This window comes from Neolamprologus multifasciatus, chromosome 11 (assembly GCF_963576455.1).
Source record: "Neolamprologus multifasciatus chromosome 11, fNeoMul1.2, whole genome shotgun sequence".
Lineage (NCBI taxonomy): Eukaryota > Metazoa > Chordata > Actinopteri > Cichliformes > Cichlidae > Neolamprologus > Neolamprologus multifasciatus.
The window spans coordinates 21840720-21858775 of record NC_140449.1 but is presented as its reverse complement, the minus strand read 5'-3'; the positions used below and the strand labels follow the sequence as shown (position 1 = coordinate 21858775).

The window sequence follows — 18056 nt, the reverse complement described above, 5'->3', positions numbered from 1 at the left end:
TTAGCTTTGTGAAAATTTAATACCAATAAATTAACAATATTCAAAATTTAAACAAAAAAAATTGAATATAGAGTTTATATTAGAATAACTCAAAAAACATTTGGTCAAACTCTTACAGGATGTGGATTAAATACAGAAGATCAACAGCGGCAACGAAATTAAAAGTAAGCGTAAACAATGTAAAAAAAATAACTTTGAGTTCAAAGAAAACGAGTGCAAATTCCTCACAGTGTGTCTGACGGTAGGAAAGATTATATCTTTCATATGAGATAGTGCAGAAGTGCAGCTCTTACAAGTAGTACTCTTTATATACACGACTAGAGCAGAGGATTGTTTAGTTCATAAGCTATCTTTCTTTTTCCAGCTCTTTAGGGTTTCATCGTGGATTGCATGGGAACGCAACTTCATGAGGAGCGTGTTAATTAATGTTATGAATTCACACACACACACACACACACACACACACACACACACACACACAAAGAAAACATGACTTCAAGAATGAGTTTTCCCTTAATTCAAAGACTTTGACTTTGAAGGCTGCGTTTTGGCCCTTAAAATGGAATGGGAATAATATACATTCATATAAATAAATTAACATTAAAAACAATAAATATGAAAGTGCTCCCTTCTTTGATTCTTAGTCAATAAAAAGAAAAGATCAGAGTCTAACTGTAGTTAGATATCATCAACAGCACTTCTCCCCTAACTCCCTTTACTTTAAAGTGTTACGTTTCCACCTCTGACTCCGAGTTATCCAAATTAGACACAGTGGAGCTGTACCATTCAGCACTCTCCTCTTCCTCCTGGACTCCTGACGTACCACCGCCTCCTCCGTCTCCTCGGCTGCCTCCTCTGTCTCTTCTCTCGTTAAGCATTTCCATGGCTACTTGGTGGTAGGGGTGCTTGCGTTTGGTGTGCCGCCGGAGGGTGTTGCGCTCGGCAAAGCGCGTGTGGCAAAGCTGGCATTGGTAGGGCTTCTCTCCGGTGTGCACCCTTTGATGGCGCTGGAGCTCACCTGCCTCCCTGAAGCGCTTGGCACAGATGGGGCACACAAAGTTCCTCTGGCCTGTGTGGATGTGCTTGTGTCTCTGTTTAAAACGAGAGACGAACATCCGAATGATTACTCAAAGGCATATAAACAACATTTTAAGTGACATTTATATGCAAGTAAAAGGGCTTGTGGGAGGCGGTGAACCAAAAATGAACTATCATAGCCCAAGAATCTAATTGATGTACTTTTCCTCTGGTCTGTAATGTTATTTTTATTTTTTATTCTGTATTCTGGAGCTATCCTCTGTAGAGATGTCTGCTTTCTTTTTACCAATAATGAACTAAAGGGCCTTGTGGTTCTCAAACCATCAAACTGAAAAAAAAATACATGAGAAATTTCATGTAAAACTATTGTCTTTCTGCTGTCTACATCTGCCAACCAAAAGAAGCAAACAGCTGACTAAAATTATAGCTCAGCTGGTGGGGGGGTGAAGCCATTAATGTTTACAGTCTGTCATGCTGACACGAGCAGGAATTATAACAGTTCCTTCATGAAAATGCTCATAACAAGCATTTTGGAATAATCAGCCCGTAATTTTGAAAAAGAGGCATGACTGCTGAGGTTTTTATACATCTTTGGTGCTTTGAGCCCCACAAGGCAAAGTCTATTTACTGTAGTTCCATTATATTCAGTGGAATACAACTCGGTACGTCACACCAAAATGATCTAGATAAATAAAAAGCACTACAGGTCCAGAGGTAAGTATGTGTATTTGATTTAGAGGTGAGCTGTTCCTTCGGTGTTTGCTCTCATCTTTGTGGAGCTTCGTTGGCTCTTTTAGCTCACTGTGTGAGTTTTTAGTATATCTGATAATGTCTGCCTCAGCAGGAGCTGGTATTTGGAGCAGAAATCTCTAAATATCAACTGCATAGCTACTGCTTAACTTCTACATAAGTGTGTAGATGGGCAGCAGCTTGACTAAGTTTGATATTTCACCTAGAAAGAGAGTAAGATGTCAGATGTTTGATGACAGAGGAGCTAAAACAACTGCTTGGACAATAAAACTGACTGGCAGCTATTTTGAGACTTAACTATAACTTCTAATTATTTTTTAAGTGAGAATGTCAAATATTTTGTTTGCAGATTTTACTGATGTTACCATAAAGAGCTGGACAGTGGGCTTGTAGCTTTTGTGCATGTGTGTGAGAGAGATGCATTCAGGTCGACACGCCATACAAGTTGGTGGCGGCAATGTCCCAGTGGGGCATCTCACATCTGGAGTGTGTATACTGTGGGTAGGCTGCAGACCGACAATAAGCCCCACTGTGGGCCCCCCTTGGCTTAGTGTGGGCAGCCCACAGTAATGAAGGTGCTGGGGACTAAACATAATGAAAGCTTTCAAAAGTGTGCTGCCACTCACACATCACCCCTACTCTTGCTTCCCTTCACGGAAAATCAAATAAATTCTAAACGTTTATCAGTAACATATAACGGCCTGCATGGCTGGGCTCCTGCAGCAGAACTACAGCAGTTGGCCTCTCAGATCACATGATCAGGGTTTCTTACCTGTTCCGTACACTTATGTTAAATCCGGAGGTGATCAAGCTTTTAAGGTTATTGGAACGCCCTTCATCAGCCAATCAGGAGAAGTCATTATTATAGTTAGTTTCCCCTTAATTATCGTCCCATTATTTTTGGCCATAATTCACATTTGATGTGTTTATGTAAGAATGAGTGTGTTTGACTGTGTGTCCATATGCTGGAACATGTATACTTGGTTTTATTCAAACTATGAAGCACTTTGGAACTGTGTGTTTTAAAAGGTTCTATACAAATAAAGCAGTTGTTGTTGCAGAGAACAGAAGAATAAAGGTAGTGATACCAAATAATAATTTTCTGTTTTTCCTTATATGCTGCATGTTTGCACATGTTTCAGTAAATCTCTGTACCCATTTTCCTAGCATAACATAAAGAAATGAGGAGTGGCTCCAGAGTTTTGTGGTGTACTGTAGTGATATTATTAAACTGACTAGCTTTCATCTGTGGTTTATTACCAAGCAGGTCAATGCACCAATGTCAGGTTTGTCTCCAGGAGTGTGGCTGGTGCTTTTCGAATAAATCGGCTAATTGTTCATGAACAATATTTGCACATTTACACACATATTAAAGTTTGTTTTTGCTGCTCCCAAGTGGCCAACATATTCATTTGTTATTACTTGTCTTTAGGATGAAATGAGGGTTATGATTAGCTTGTGCTGACCTGCAGATGGCTGGAGCGTTTGAAGGCTTTGCCGCATTGCTGGCAAACATGAGGCTTCTTCTGCGAATGGGTGATGGCATGGCGCTCAAGGTCGGAGAGGTAAAAGAAGACCCTCGGGCACAGCTGGCAGTACAGCACCCTTCGGGAGCCCGCGGTGTTGGGTGATGGCTCTGGAGAGAGTGGATCTAGCGGGTCAAGTTTACCAGGGGGTAGGATAGGTCCGATAGAAGGGGAGGTAGGAGCAGCCGTGTTAGAGAAATAAAGATGGTCATCCAGAGGTAAATGTTCAGAGTGAAGGTCTGATTTGAAGTCAGGTGATTGGGCGTCTAATTCTGAGGCGGGCTGAGATAAAGAGTCATAGGTCAAACTAGCAGACGGCGGCCTCGGAGACAATGCTGTAAAATTTGATGGCTTGTTATTTTCATTGGAGACCTCTTGAGCAGATATGGCTTCATTTCCAGGGTTTGATTCAGAGTAAGTGATCTGAGTTTGAATAAGAGGAACTGAGCTGTGGTCATCCTGCAGGGCAATAGTGGATGAAGGGACAGTGAGAGACGTGAGAACGGAGCCAGAATTTATGTTATTCATGCCAGACAGGATGACAGGGGGGTTATTGGGGCTGAGTCTGATGACAGGGTGAGACAGTGTAGGAAGAGGCGATCCCAATGTGCTAACCTGACCAGAGGACAGAGGAAGGGAGACCGGAGCTGCGGCCGTAATCTGGGACAGCTGGCCGGTCGAGGAGTCGAGGACAGCAATGGGGGTGGAGGTAGTGGTGGACTCACCAGAGGAAGAAGGTACAGAGGAAAGGAGAAGAAACATGGGAGTGGAAGCACCATGTGAAGTCTGAGTAACTGAAAGGGGAAGAGAGAGACCGAGTGGAGCCGAGGAGAGGTGAGAAGAGGAGGACAGGAGGAGAACAGGAGCATTGCCTGCAGGATTTGTGACAAGTTGAATGGGTTGGGTGGGGACTGATATCCCAGAGGAAGGGCACAAAACAGAGCTGGCATCCTGAACAGCTTTAACGCTCGGCTCTGCAGCCACTGAAGGGTTCGAGTTTGTAATCAAACTTGTGAAGACTTCTGGAGCTTTAGCCTGATCATCACCTAGTGATGAAGAATCACTGATAGGGGGTGGCGAGGGGTAAAAATCACCAGAAGGTGCATTTAGTGCATTATCTGTACTTTGGCTGGGACCTGCTAACGGTGCCAAAAGCGACGACTCCTTTCCTTCTGCTTCTTCTGAATTAGCATGATTAGACTGAGAATCCTCCACCCTGGAAGCATTGACTTGTGGCACTTTAAGTCCATCCGGATTGAGCGTATACGGAATTCCCTGGTCATCGATGAGAAGAAGGTTTTCAGTGTCACAGTCTATCGAAGAGAGAGAGGTCAAAACAGAGGTAGAAAAGAAAGAGGGAGACAGAAGAGCATCTTCAAGAGTATCTGTGCCGCCTCCCTCATCGTCCTCTTCTACTATGTCTCTGTCTCCTTCTCCCTCATATTCATCCACCTCCATGATCAGAGAGCTCTCACAGCCCGAGTCATCCAAGAAACGCCCGTATCTCCTCTCTCGGCTCTCCCTTTTCTTAGGCAAACTCAGGTCCAGAGGTTCTGTCTGCTCCTCCGTTTCAACCTCATTGAATGTTTTGCAACACTTCAAGTCCATTTCTCGCAAAATTAGAGGAACATTTTTCTGAATTTCCCTCTCTGTAGTTTCCTCTTTAATCCTCGGCTGACTTAAAAACTTAACTGTATTAGCAGTAAAAGGAGTTTCCGACCCATCAATGTGGACAATTTTAACATCCAAAACGTCTCTGTCTTTACACAATTTATCCCGTTTCTCTGCTTCTGTCTCTGGAAATGCTTCGGCTTCTTCTTCAGTCTTCTGGTAAGTAACTTCCGTGATTTCTCCTTCATTTTTAACAGCTGGCACACAGATTTCACGTTTCTTCTGTGATTCAGCAGAGACCAACACAGGTCGCTGAAATTCTGAGAGAGCAAAGTCTTTGGTCAGGCTGATAGCAGAGTTTGTGATTGGCCTCTTGCACCGTGGAGGGACAACAATTTTGATTCTTATTGGCTGGCTGTGCAAAACAGGCACCCCAGACTTTACTGTAATTGGCTGTCTGAGCCCACCAATCTTAGTCGTTTCCTGAGAGGCTGGCTCATAAGTCCCGCCCACCTCTGGCTTTTTCCCATTGATTGATAGAGCATCTTGCCTGATGGTCACTGCTGCCGTGACAGGGCATGGCTGGAGGTTACCTGGTACAGTACTGCGTGCAGTTTCGTCCTTTGGGTCCAATAAAGTCTCTGTCACTGGCCCTGATCCCTCTCCACACTGGCTGCCATTTTGGACATCCAGGCTGCCACTGGTCAGGACTGAAGCCAACTGAGAATCCATTTTGGGGCATACCTAGTTATATTTCTTTTAAATAAAAGTAAAATAATAGATTAGACACTAAAATAATGACAATTGTAATAAAGAAAATGTGCATTTTAATTATAGCCTTTTGCTTATACCAGGAGAGGAAGATTATTAAATAAATATCCTTAGTTGGCTGGCTGGGAGAAGAAGAAGAAAAAAGTCTGGGGATTATTGGGGTCAACTTTAGTGCGAAATGCCCAAACCCACTAGTGCTGTGATATTATAAGCAGCGTGCAGACTATTCACCCTAAATCCTCGGGCCGAAACGATGAACGACTCGTATGACCCTCTTCCTCAACAGCAAACGTGCTGTCACTTTACATGATCCCCAATCTTAGCTCACAATTCCTAATCGACGGATCACCGTTAATGAAAAAAAAAAAAAAACGCACCGGAGTACAGAAGGGTCCGAATGATGCGAGTGAAATTTCATTTCCCGGCTTACACTTCTTCCGTCCACATTCATCATACATGATGAAACCTTCCATTATAAAATTCGCATCAGAACATTATTCATACCCGGTTAGGCTCGCAAGAACCAGCCTGTTCTACCCCCTTTCTGCTTATAAACCGAGAAGAACTATCCGCGGAGGACGCCATTACGCACAGTCCTAGGTCCGAAATGCCAACGTTATTATTATTCCGCGTGTGCGCCCTGACGGCTCTCGGACCTGGGACAACGCCGTCGCAAACGCGCGCGTCGTAGTAGAAAACCCCCCCATGTATATTTACACACAGTCGTGGCGTGGAGCGGATCCTTCCCCTTGCACCGGAGCTTCCTCGGACCCACAGCCAGCCATTTTAGAGCCGAGGGTCCGAGATACCGCGAGCGCAGCTTTAGGACAAACTTTCCCGGTGAGCTGTCATTTATTCCAGCCGTGCTGTCAGAGCCGGCGTAACACGTACCGGACACGCTTTCGATGCATTTAAAAACTGGATTTTAAACTATACTCCACCCATACTCTCGCTGCATAGGGACTGGCTTACCCAAGCTGTGGATATTTCCGGAGGACCAAATATGACTGTGCAGTGTAAAGGGTGATGCTGCGAATGCTGTGGGAGGGAGGGGTCAAGGGGAGTTGCTATGGTGTCGCAGCCTACCGGGTCCGACCAGTAGCCATGTTCAGCCTATGAGTACTGTTGAACCTGCAGCCTGCAAAGAAAGGCTCTCTGTGCTCCCAAGAATCAAAGAGAAGGGGGCAAACCAGGAGAGAGGTAAAGTGGAATCACACAGGAGGGTTTTATTTGCCATCAAAGAGCTGGAGAGCAAAGCATTTTGACAATATTTTATTTCAAATCTCTCATCTTAAAAACTTACAAGCTTTGAGACTTGATGCGTCGGGCTCAACAGAAGAAAAAAGATCACACAGTGAAACATCACAGAGTCGAGTCATTATGAATTAGGCTACATGAAGGTATCGTCAGGGGTATAGCTGGTACTACTGTATTATACACACACACAGTCATGATTGCATATAGATTGCACCTATGGCACAATTTGGTTGAATTACTTCACAGTTATGCCTGCAGTTGAATAGTATTCAGGGCAAAGAGAGAAAAGTTGACAGCAGTGGTGAAACCCCGTGAGGCCAAAAGAAAGACATCTTAGGCTGCTGATCCACAAAAGCTGTGAAATCAAAAAAATAGTCCCTGCATCTAACTAACTGTAGCTCTGATGGTTACAGAGAAGCTGCAGAGCGGTCAGGGAGGAGGTGTACGGAGGGCGTGTGTTTTGGAAGTGCTCGAATTGTGGCACAGTGTCTGTCATGAGCGCTGGGTGGGTCGAGATCAGACGTGCAGGTCATTACTCCACGTCGCCGGGCTCGCATGCTTCAATTTCCGAGACCAGCCGATGAGGAAAGAGTTTATACTGCAGCCACGTCGGCTCTGAAGAACGATAAGATTGCACAACTATTAGAAACACTTCATGGCGTTACAGATGTTAGTTACACATGACAAAGAGCCGGGCACGGCGGCTGGTGCAGGTTTACCAAGGTAGCAGGCTGGTGTCTGCAGCTTTCCATTAAAGCAGGTCTGGGTTGCGGTGAAGCTGCATTGCTTACGAGGATGTTTGCAGAAGAACGTCACGTTTTCCCCGTGGGGAACCATGGCGTCTGTAACATCAAACGGCCAGCGTTTCACGCCACCAATCATCACGCGGCTTCGCTCGGCAGGAATGAGACAACGAGCTGTGAGGATGACCAACAAGGTATGAAAGTATCATATGAACATCAGACACATAATGCTGTGTTTATTAATTGCCATGTGTAGGTGCACATTTATTTGAGTTTCTAGGACATTATGCAAAGGTGTCTCTCTACATTTTACTTCAGCTTTGTTAAATAGTCCGGATATTAGATTGGATCGTTCCTCACCTCTACAGTGCGGGGGCGACGCACTCCAGCTGCCATTGGACAGACAGGTGATCATCTGGGGTCCATCCAGGAGGAAGTTCTTTTTGCACAGGTAGTGGATGTCAAAGTCCACTTCATACTCAGTCTTCTGGACAGCCACTACATAGCCCTGCTCCACCTCTGTAGGAGGCTGGCAGTACACTTCTAGTGAAGAAAACAGGTTTATCAGTAAACTTAATCAGAAGATTTGCTGACATTTAAAACACAGAAGCAGAGTTACTATTTCACAGGACAAATGCACAGTTGCTCAATTTTTCATCGTTGTTTAAAACCTTGAAACTCCACTGAAGTAACCTCGCTCTTATCTTTAACATGTTTTAATAAATGACAGGCCCAGCCGTACTCCCATTGGCCTGATTCGAGAACTATCCTCAAAGAATTTTCCATTTCTGTTAAACAGGCCATGAAATCCCAGGTTTGACCACACGATGGCAGAGAAGCACTGCAAAACGGAGCAGTAGCTCCTGAAAGATGCATGCCTGAGAGTGTCTGTGTGTTTCTGTCTGGCTTCTCTGATTCACTATTTCTTAAATATCAGCTCTCAGAAATGCATGCATGCTACAAATGATGGAAAAACAAACCATTTCTGAGCTGATGTTATTTTTAGACTCAGTTTGATCATTCGCTACTCAAGCATTTTCTGCTAACCTGCTAAAAAATGGATGAAGTTACACTGAGAGTGAAGAAAACGTAGCACACGTGCATGTTCACACATGATGGTTAGTCAGCACAGGACGCCCTGTACACTTACTTTTACAGATGGGGTGAGGATACTGCCAGGTCTGATTCTCCTGGCAGGAATTTTCCCTGCTCCCCACTATATCCGCCCTGCAGGAGAAAAAGGAAAGAGTGATGGAGACAGATGGTGGTGCGACATGTACAGTACTGACTAAATGTGATGGAGAAAAAGGTGTAAATGTTTCCTTTTTCCACCGTCTCTCTTTGAGAGTGACTAAATTTTGTGTGCACAGTTCTCTGGCTGACACATCCACTCAGGCTCATCTTATCCTGTGAGATGAGTCAGTGCGTAAAGGGGAGTCAATACAAGATTAGACTGTAATGACCTAGTTAGCTCAGTGGAGAGATCGTCAGCTGGGAGATCAAAATGAATTCCCTGCCATTCATTGCTCATCACACCTCTGCTGTATTCAAGCCTTCCCTTCACTCCCTCCCTCTTCTTCACACTCCGTCTCCGTTCTCTCACTTCCTCCATTTCCATCTCTGTGGCATTTCAAGTTTTGAGACCCCCACACATTCACACTCAGCGTTAACCCTGCCCTCACCCAGACAGGCAGCTGTAGCGGATGGATGTTCCTACAGCAGCGTCTCCCTGAATGCTGAAGGTGTTGATCACTTCCTCGGGCAGAGGGCAAGTCTGGACAGCAGCAGGTTCAGGTGACTCTGATAGTCAAAGAAGACAAGAGGCTGTGAATGGCAGGTTAAACATGCTATCTATAAAATACACTCACTGGCCACTTCATTAGGTACATCAGTTCACCGGCTTGATAATGCAAATATGCAATCAGCCAATCACATGGCAGTAAGCCAGTGCATTTGATCATATAGACATGATCGAGTCGACCTCCTGAAGTTGAAATAGAGCATCAGAATATGAAAGGTGTTTCAAGTGACTCTGTATCTGGTCTGTTTATTTCAGAAACTGCTGATCTACTGTGATTTTCCACCATAACCATCTCTAGAGTTTACAGAGAATGATCTGGAAAAGAGAAAATATCCACTCGTAGCCAGTTCTCTGGGTGAAAATGTCTTGTTGATGCCAACGGTCAGAGGAGAATAGTTCAAGCTGATAGTAGAACAACAGTAACTCAAATAACCACGTGTTACAACTAAGATATGCAGAAGAGCCTCTCTCAACGCACAGCATTGAGCTACAGCAGCCATAACATATACTGCTCCTGTACCTAAGAAGAGGAAACTGTGCCTTCAGTTTACTCAGGCTCACCAACGCTGGACTGTAGAAGACTGAAAAAAAATGTTGCTTGATCAGATGAGTCTCGATTCTTGCTGCAACATTTCTTGCCTTGTATCAGCAGTTCGGGCTGGTGGTGGGGGTATGATGTTCCAGAGGGATATTTTCTTTGCACACTTTGGGTTTGCTGAGCATCCTTTAAATGCCAAAGTGTACCAAAGTATTGTTGCTAACCATGTCCATCCCTTTATTGCTGCAGCAACAGTGGGATGCTGTCACATCAATATGGACCAAAATCTCTGAGGAATGTTTCCAGCACCTTGATAAATCTATGCCACTAAGGATTAAGGCAGCTTTGAAGGTTAAAGGGGGTCCAGCTCAGTACTAGCAAGATGTAACCACAAAATGGTAAGTCAGTGTACAAAGTCAAAATACACACAGTTTCTTTTCTGTATCTACTGGTACGCTGACTCTGAACTACACTTCATTGGCAAATATTGCACTTTTTAGGAAAAACATTAATATTATTATTGTGTTGTTGTTGCAGGATTTTTCAGTGGCAGAAAAGACCCAGTCTACTCTACTCCATTTATCTGCTAACTAACTATAATCATAGGCATTACAGACTGCAGGAGTACATATAAACATCTAAAGATCAGACTGCACAAAAGTGCTTACGATCCACTGCAGTCATTGCAAGAGTAAAGCATTCAGTAGCATACATGTCTTCATGCATTTGTTTCCAAGACATTAAGTATATTAAGTGGATGATAATAATGACTCACAATGACCCCAAAAAAAGCACTCGATTGAGTGACACAGATGTGATAAGAAATGTAAAATCTACTATCAGAGTTTGCTATCAGAGTATAGTTTGGTTAGTTTGGGGCAATAGCTAGTTTTAGGAAAAGATGGTAGTTTGGGTTAAAATATCTGCGTCTTAAGGAGCCGCTGTGACAAAAAGCCCTGAATGCAAACTCGTCCCATGTGTGAAGGAAATCGAGAAAAAACCTGAAGGAAATGAAACAAGAAGAAAAACAGAGAGCAGGACCAGCCATCATGTTATCTCATTTGACTTGTATTAACCAAGGTTTCCATATAGTTTGTGACCCACAGAGGCGTTTGACACAGTGTCTTGTTTTATTCAAGTTGAAACAGGCCTTCTTAGATAATAAATCAAAGTTCGATGAGCAGGTGAAACGCCGCCCCGCACGTCCCCGAGCTCACAGCTCTAACTGTGATTGTATAACACCTGGCATTGTTCATTCCTAGATGTTTGAGTGCCTCACGCTTGTGGAAATATAAATATCAAGAGTGGTGTTTGGAGAGAGGCTGGAGTGACCTGAGCTGCATCAAGCGCGGGGTTTCAAAACTGAACACGGCTTTGAAAGGTAGAGACAGCGCTCGCCCGAGGGCTATCTTGGTATCTGAAACCGAGAAACGTTAATGTGAGAATGTAAAGGGACCTATGGGAGAGGGAGAGTTACGACTCTGTTTGGCTGCAGTTGAGAGCCCGAAGCCGAGTTCTGTTTTCACATACCGCCCTGCTCCTACCTTGTACCGCTGCCACCCACACAGGCTGCAGCACCAAAGTGCTATAAAGCAGGTATACCAAATTCATCTTCTAAAAACTGTAAAACTGTGATTTTTTTGATTTTTTTATTCAATGAAACAGCGTTAAATATGCACCAATTAGACCGAGATGAAAGATGTAATGGTACACCACGGTTCCCATATACTTTAGACTTCTTTATACTATGGGTTTTTTTTTTCCAATAAAAATATACACAGAGACATATCCACACAACACAAGCTGAAAAGCCTAGAGCTGCACACTTGTCCTTGGCTCCTATTGTAGAGAGAGACCTTATCAGAGGCTTCGGATGGAAGCGGATGAGAGGAGAAAGAGATGAGAGGAAAAGAGGATGAGAAGAAAGAGCAGAGAAGAGAACTGGGAACAGAAAGGCCTCGAGCAGCGTGAGCAAGAGAGCTTTCAGACTGTAATCTGTCGCCCACACACACAAACACACACAAACACAGTCGTGTATCTCTGACTTCACAGCGCATTGACACACATTAATTTCCTGGAGACTTATTTCAACCTCAACTATGACTACTATTTGCCTAATCCTCACCTAAACCCAACCTTACTCTACCCCTCACATTTATATGTTAAACTAGATTGATTTAAAATGCATTGACTTGATTTTTGTCCCCATAAGGAAGGCATGTCCCCAGCATGAGTAATGCTTGGACGACACACACACACACACACACACACACACATCTACCTCTCTACGCGTTGTTAAACGCACACCCTCACTCACAGCAGACCCGCATTCACACTCGCTCTCGCTGGCGCAGCGTGCACGCAGCTCCGTGCCACTTTGACAGTGATCTGCCGCCCACTGCCTCTCAGCAGGCACGAAGGAGCTTGGCTCACACTCTAACACACATGCAAAGGACACACAATACAAACACTCTCACACGCTCTAAACCCACCTACCTTCTGCCTGTCTCTCAGAAGGAGGATACTCTACGAGCGAGCTGAGAATTGTATCCTTATTTCATCTCTGAATTGGTGAAAAAATCCTGAGGGTGAGACTGAAACGCAGCAGGGTTGAGGATTTCTAGGAAAGCATGTAGCTGCAGGTGGGCAGGTAACAGGCCTCAGACCTTTAAAGCTGAATTACATTGTTATCATGAGCGTTGACAGGTTGACCTAAGCAATAGTACTGATCAGATCTGGGGAGATACTAAGAAGAACCTTATGTTGCACGCTGCAACTTTATAGAGGAGAAGTAGTGAGGATGCCTTTTGTTTGAAGTCAATTCAGAATCAACGCTTATTTTTCTATATTTCACGAGACAGAAACATAAAATATCTGCAGCCCACAGTGCTTGCAGTGGCAGTGCAGTAGTCTTCAAGTGGGTTTGCTTTTTAACACCCTGTCTTCTGGATTTTACCTTTGGATATGTAATAATTTAAATAAGCAATGTATTTTTTATAAACTCTGGTGTCTGTTGTCAGTTTACATTGCCGCTCACAAGCCTGATTCGAACAACACGGTTACCTTGGGGAAGAGAAGCACTTTGGTTGTAAATTAACACGAATCGAAGGCCTTTGAACTTGCTCTCTTTGAATTGACATTTGTTCTTCCCTCTCGCTCTTTCTCTGTTGTTGGCACGCTCGCCTTAGCACAAGAAGGTTCTGGGTTCAAACCTTCCCAAGGCTTTTCTGTGCAGAGTTTGCATGTTCTCTGTGTGTCTGCGTGGGTTCCCTCCAAGGACGCTGTCTTCCTCCCACAGAGCAAAGACAGGCATGTTAGGTTTCAAATGTATGGTTAAATGTGGCCTGCAGTCTAAAACGCTTTAAGTGGTCAGTAAGATCAGAAGAGTACTATATAAATGCCTTTCCGTTTCCAATACGCTGGTCACATGTTTATTATAGATCTAGTACCAACCTATATCTTTAAACACAGCATGAGCAAAGTTTTAGTTGAACCTGTGTTTATGCGTGATTACACTTTGAGGCCGTAATTAGTCTTTTTTGCCTTGTTGGTTTTTGTGGTAGGTTTATTTTGTCCAGCCTTACATTATAATTTTGACCATATGTAGACTGCATCTTGCCCTCTAGTTCAGCTGCAGCATAAATACAATTGAAACAAGCAAATAATGTTACAAACACCGTTTCCAAAAACACACACATGAGCTGCAGACAAGAAGCAAGTCTGCTATAGTGAGCACATTTTCATCTCAGCTCTTGTGTATGGTAGTCCCGTTGCTATGGAAGCCACTGTAATAAATAAATTGTCATCTATAAGTTAAAATTTCAGGTTATTATCTCAAATTTGTGACGTATTGACTCACCACTGAGGAAATAGACATTTTTGAGATAATAACTTTAAATTTTGACTCAGCTCTGCGTGGCAAAAAAAAAAAATAAATAAAAGATAAATCTCAGCGGAGGAAATAGGGAATCATCTGTTTATAGCACCAAATACACTGCCTACCTTTCTGCTTTCTGTGTGGCAGATCCTTCCAGCAGGTACTGGAGAGGAGGTGTGGTTTGTTCCCAATTAGCATCACTGGAAACACCTGATCCCAGTGTGCCAATGATCTGTAAAAGCCCTCAGAGCTCAATTACTGTGTCTCTCCTTTGTAAGAGGCTGTTTTTGGTTGTAATTGCTCCTTAGTTTGTTTTCTTGCACTAAATAATGTTGCATCCACCCCCAACAGGACTGACTTCATACACCATAGTTAGTTTTTATTCTTTCTTTATGTTTCTTTTATTAAAAATAAAAAGTTTCTTTGTTGGCAGTTGTGTGCTTCTCCATTTCTGTCATGGCAGTTCAACATCGCTGATGTAATATTTTGACGTTAAGTGTTTCTGATTTAGTTTAGAAGGCTATATAAATGCAAGATTCCTACAGAGGCTGCCATTAATTTTATTTATCCATCCATCCATTCTCTTCCACTTATCCTTTTCAGGGTCGTGGGGGGCTGGAGCCTTAGGGCAAAAGGCAGGGTACAACCTGGACAGGTTGCCAGTCTGTTGCAGGGCTAACACATAGACACATACAACCATTTGCACTCACATTGGGCAATTTAGAGTTTTTCCATTAACCTAACCCCACTAACTGTGTGTCTTTGGACTGTGGGAGGAAGCCAGAGAACCCTGCAGACATGGGGAGAACATGCGGGTGTGTTTTGTACCATCATCTAACACAGTAACACAATAACTAATGAGTGATAAGAAATGTATGATCCATCTAGAAGGCTCACTAGCTGATCAGCAATATTTGCTCTATCTAGCTTGAATTCTTTCTCTGGTGTTTTCACATCTGTTTCTGTAACACTATGTTTTGCCACTAATTCAAATGTCAGTAAGTAAACAGTTGTAATTCTTCCACTTTCTGAGTTGGTCCCATAAATTCCAAATTATTTGCCCTTATGGCATTTATGGCATTTATGAATCTTACGAAAGAATCCAAATGTTGGGATTATTCAAAATGACCCATGAAGTAAAAAAGGCAGCTTGGGATGCTCTGGGAAGTTCTACATTTTTGTTTTCTAAAAAACAAATAAAACATGCTTGTGTATCTTTGTGTTGAACTTGTTTACCTCTAAATGTTGCGCACGTATATGTTCTTGCACACATATTTTTTGAAATGCATATTCTTTGTATTTAAGATAAGAAACGTACGACATACTGTATGCATGCACAGACACAGCTGTGTATTCAGCTTTAGTCTCCTTTTTAAAGTTCTCGACAGTTCAATGGTAAAATTTTCAGACCCACTCTGAATAACTGAGGCTCTGGTTGCTATGGTGATGGGGAGAATAGGTCCCAGTTGTGTAATGTCTACGTTGACACAAATCACAGAGGGGTTTCTGGATTTCTCGTCTCACATATACACCCACAAACAGCTGTGTGTGTTCACTGCATAGACCTCCAGCTGACCACTACCTGTCAGGAAGAAACCCGAAAGAACCAAAGAACATTTTCCCGTGACCTCAAAACCTACCTGTGCAGATGGGCTCGTCGCCACTCCACTGTCGGTCACCCTGACAACGGCGAATAGTGGCATCCATGCCGCTGGGCAATGTGAATCCTGGCTTGCAGCGCACTTCAAGCAGGGCAGAAAAGGAGTGAGTGGGAGAGAGGAGGCGAGCTTCTGTGTTTTCACTGTGGGGTAGAGGCCAGGGACAAGTACGACCTGAGGATGAAAGAGATGGTCCAGAGAGAGGAGAGAAAACAAGAGGCAGGGAACAAAACAATTCAGAGAATGTGCAGGAGACAAATGAAAAGAGCACAAATGAGGCTGTATAATGAGTCTGGATACACGCACAGTGCTCCCTTTTACAGCACAGAAGCATAATAAAAAGCTTCTGTTCAGCACTGGCATAAGGCTTTTATTTTATTTTCCATCAAGAAACACACACACACACTGATGTATGTTGGCACAGCTGCGTATGCGTACGCATTTGCACACACACACACACACACACACACCCTTTTAATGGCTGAGCCCACAATGCTTTTCAAAGTGAGAACTGACAGCACACATGCATACAAATAGTTACCTGGAGCCACACAGCTGAGACCACACTGGCCGTCACACAGACACTGGCGTTTGCTGCCACAGTCACTGTCAGCTTTGCAGGGTCGTGGACACGTCCTCCTTCCCTCCTCTCCCACAAGCCTCTCCGGACATGACCCTGTTGTGATACCCACACACTGTTACACAGTAATTGCCCCTTTGTTTACTCCTATTTCATTCATGGCCCCCCATAAAAAAAGGGAAAAAAAGACAAACGCTGTGTCGTAAAGAGATTTTGTTTGCCAATTCTGCTCTGTTTTCTCTGTGAAGGAAAGCAAATTCAGTGTGGGTGGCCGGGCAAACACTTGCCACCCAGGTTGCAGAACGAAGAGGTATTTCGATGGCGGGCTTTGCTGCTCTGTGCCTTTCGGCTATCAATCTTGTTCTTCACCGAAAAGTGAGCATGTTTGTGTGAGAAAGTTTATCTAAAATGCAATTCATGCAATTCTGAGTCATACTCCAGTCGCATCATAAAAACCACAGTGAATTACTGTACATAAACATCAACATGACCTTGTCATTTGAGACGGAAAGGGGAGGGGATGTGGGGGAAACAAACTCGGTGCCCCATTTTCCGATTCTCAGAATGAAAATGTGTGCGCTGCTGTTTTCACTCTGCCCAAAAGCACATGTGCACACAAAACATGAATGCGCAGCACATGATCGTTCCAGACATGGCATACATATTTAGCACCTATGATATTATATAACTAATTAGTCATTATGAAATGCAGGCCAGTATTATGGAAGACTTGGAACTGTTCATGTGAAGGTAAACAATGATCCAAAACAGCTTTGCAATCACAAACTACTGACTAGAAAGCCATACATTTATGATGTAGGCTACGTGCAAAATATACATACAAAATAAACATTAAAATAAAATCTTAGTTTCTTAATTAGTACACTATGACCAACATTTGCCACTTTCCAACTGACTAATTGCGTACGTCTGTTTCCGAGCTACGTGCTCACCTAAACTTCAAACTACAACTTAGAGAAAGATGAAGCATTTCAGGGAAAATCCTAATGGCATCACTAAAGAGCATTCAGTCCAGCTGTGTTAACTGTGTATGCAGGGATCAGTGCTCTTCCAGGTGAAAGTGATGGAGGGCTTACCTGAATCCTGCAGGGATACGGTTCCAGTCAGAGCCCACATGGACAGCAGCAGCAGCAGTGCACGGTCCATCTTTGGAGCGAGGCCTCAGACGATATGAGCAAGGGACACGCAGATGCAGCATTTTTAATGAACGGGGGAACAAAGGGTGGGAGAGGGGGAGAAAGAGGGAGAGGTCCAAAGAGAAAGAGAGGGAGAGGTGGAGAGAGAGAGGGTACAGCCCAGGAGCACACATCTGGTTCGTGTTGAGGAGGAGAAAAGTGAGGAAAATTCCACTCTGAAGGACCTTTCACCCATTTCTGTTGAGACAACAGATAAAGGGGGTGACATATGTATATGTCACCCCCTTTATCTGTGTGGGCTACTGTCCACACAGAGAATTAACAAACAGGAAATGCTATAAAAGGAAGAAACTGATAGATTTGACTTTATATACTGAATGCAATATATGTGTGTGTGTGTGTGTGTGTGGGTGAGCACCAAAGTAGGTCAGTGTGGCTTTTTTAATGCTTTATCTTAAGCATAGCCCATCATATAAACTTTTTTTTAATCTTACCTTATATATTCTAACTCAGTTACGTAGTGTGCATTTAATTATAAAATGCATAAAACACTCTTTAAATTTATTTACAGGAACCAGAACTGCCTCAGTTGGGCAAGACTTGGTATTTGAACTGTTTTGCCAATTAAGGAATGTACGCAATGTGAACAAACAGGGAGGATATCAAAACAACATGGTGCATTTCACCACGTATCACAGTCTGGTTATCAGCTTAAGTAACAAAAAACAAAAAAAGTCATAGTTCCCCTG

The 18056-nt window shown here is 43.5% G+C and overlaps 2 protein-coding genes across 6 annotated transcripts; both read right to left on the bottom strand.

Annotated features, from left to right (window-relative positions):
• On the bottom strand, window positions 1-6834 carry LOC146508395 (uncharacterized). 5 transcript variants are annotated; one of them, XM_085176151.1, is made up of 4 exons: window positions 6418-6659; window positions 5777-5818; window positions 3255-5681; window positions 1-1091 (listed from the first exon to the last, which is right to left on the bottom strand). In XM_085176151.1, the coding sequence occupies exons 3-4, from the start codon at window positions 5655-5657 to the stop codon at window positions 729-731; spliced, it is 2766 nt and encodes a 921-aa protein (XP_085032277.1). In that variant the 5' UTR covers window positions 5658-5681; window positions 5777-5818; window positions 6418-6659; the 3' UTR covers window positions 1-728. The 5 variants fall into 5 exon arrangements, with proteins under 5 accessions (XP_085032277.1, XP_085032278.1, XP_085032274.1 ...); XM_085176152.1 differs by lacking the exons at window positions 5777-5818; window positions 6418-6659 and adding an exon at window positions 6669-6834; XM_085176148.1 differs by having other exon boundaries at window positions 5777-6659.
• Window positions 6835-6953: 119 nt separating this feature from the next.
• Window positions 6954-17579, bottom strand: ntd5 (ntl-dependent gene 5). The gene is made up of 8 exons (XM_085176172.1): window positions 17248-17579; window positions 16112-16246; window positions 15553-15744; window positions 9379-9496; window positions 8847-8923; window positions 8057-8239; window positions 7673-7870; window positions 6954-7568 (listed from the first exon to the last, which is right to left on the bottom strand). The coding sequence occupies exons 1-8, from the start codon at window positions 17315-17317 to the stop codon at window positions 7486-7488; spliced, it is 1056 nt and encodes a 351-aa protein (XP_085032298.1). The 5' UTR covers window positions 17318-17579; the 3' UTR covers window positions 6954-7485.
• Between the last annotated feature and the right edge of the window lie 477 nt (window positions 17580-18056).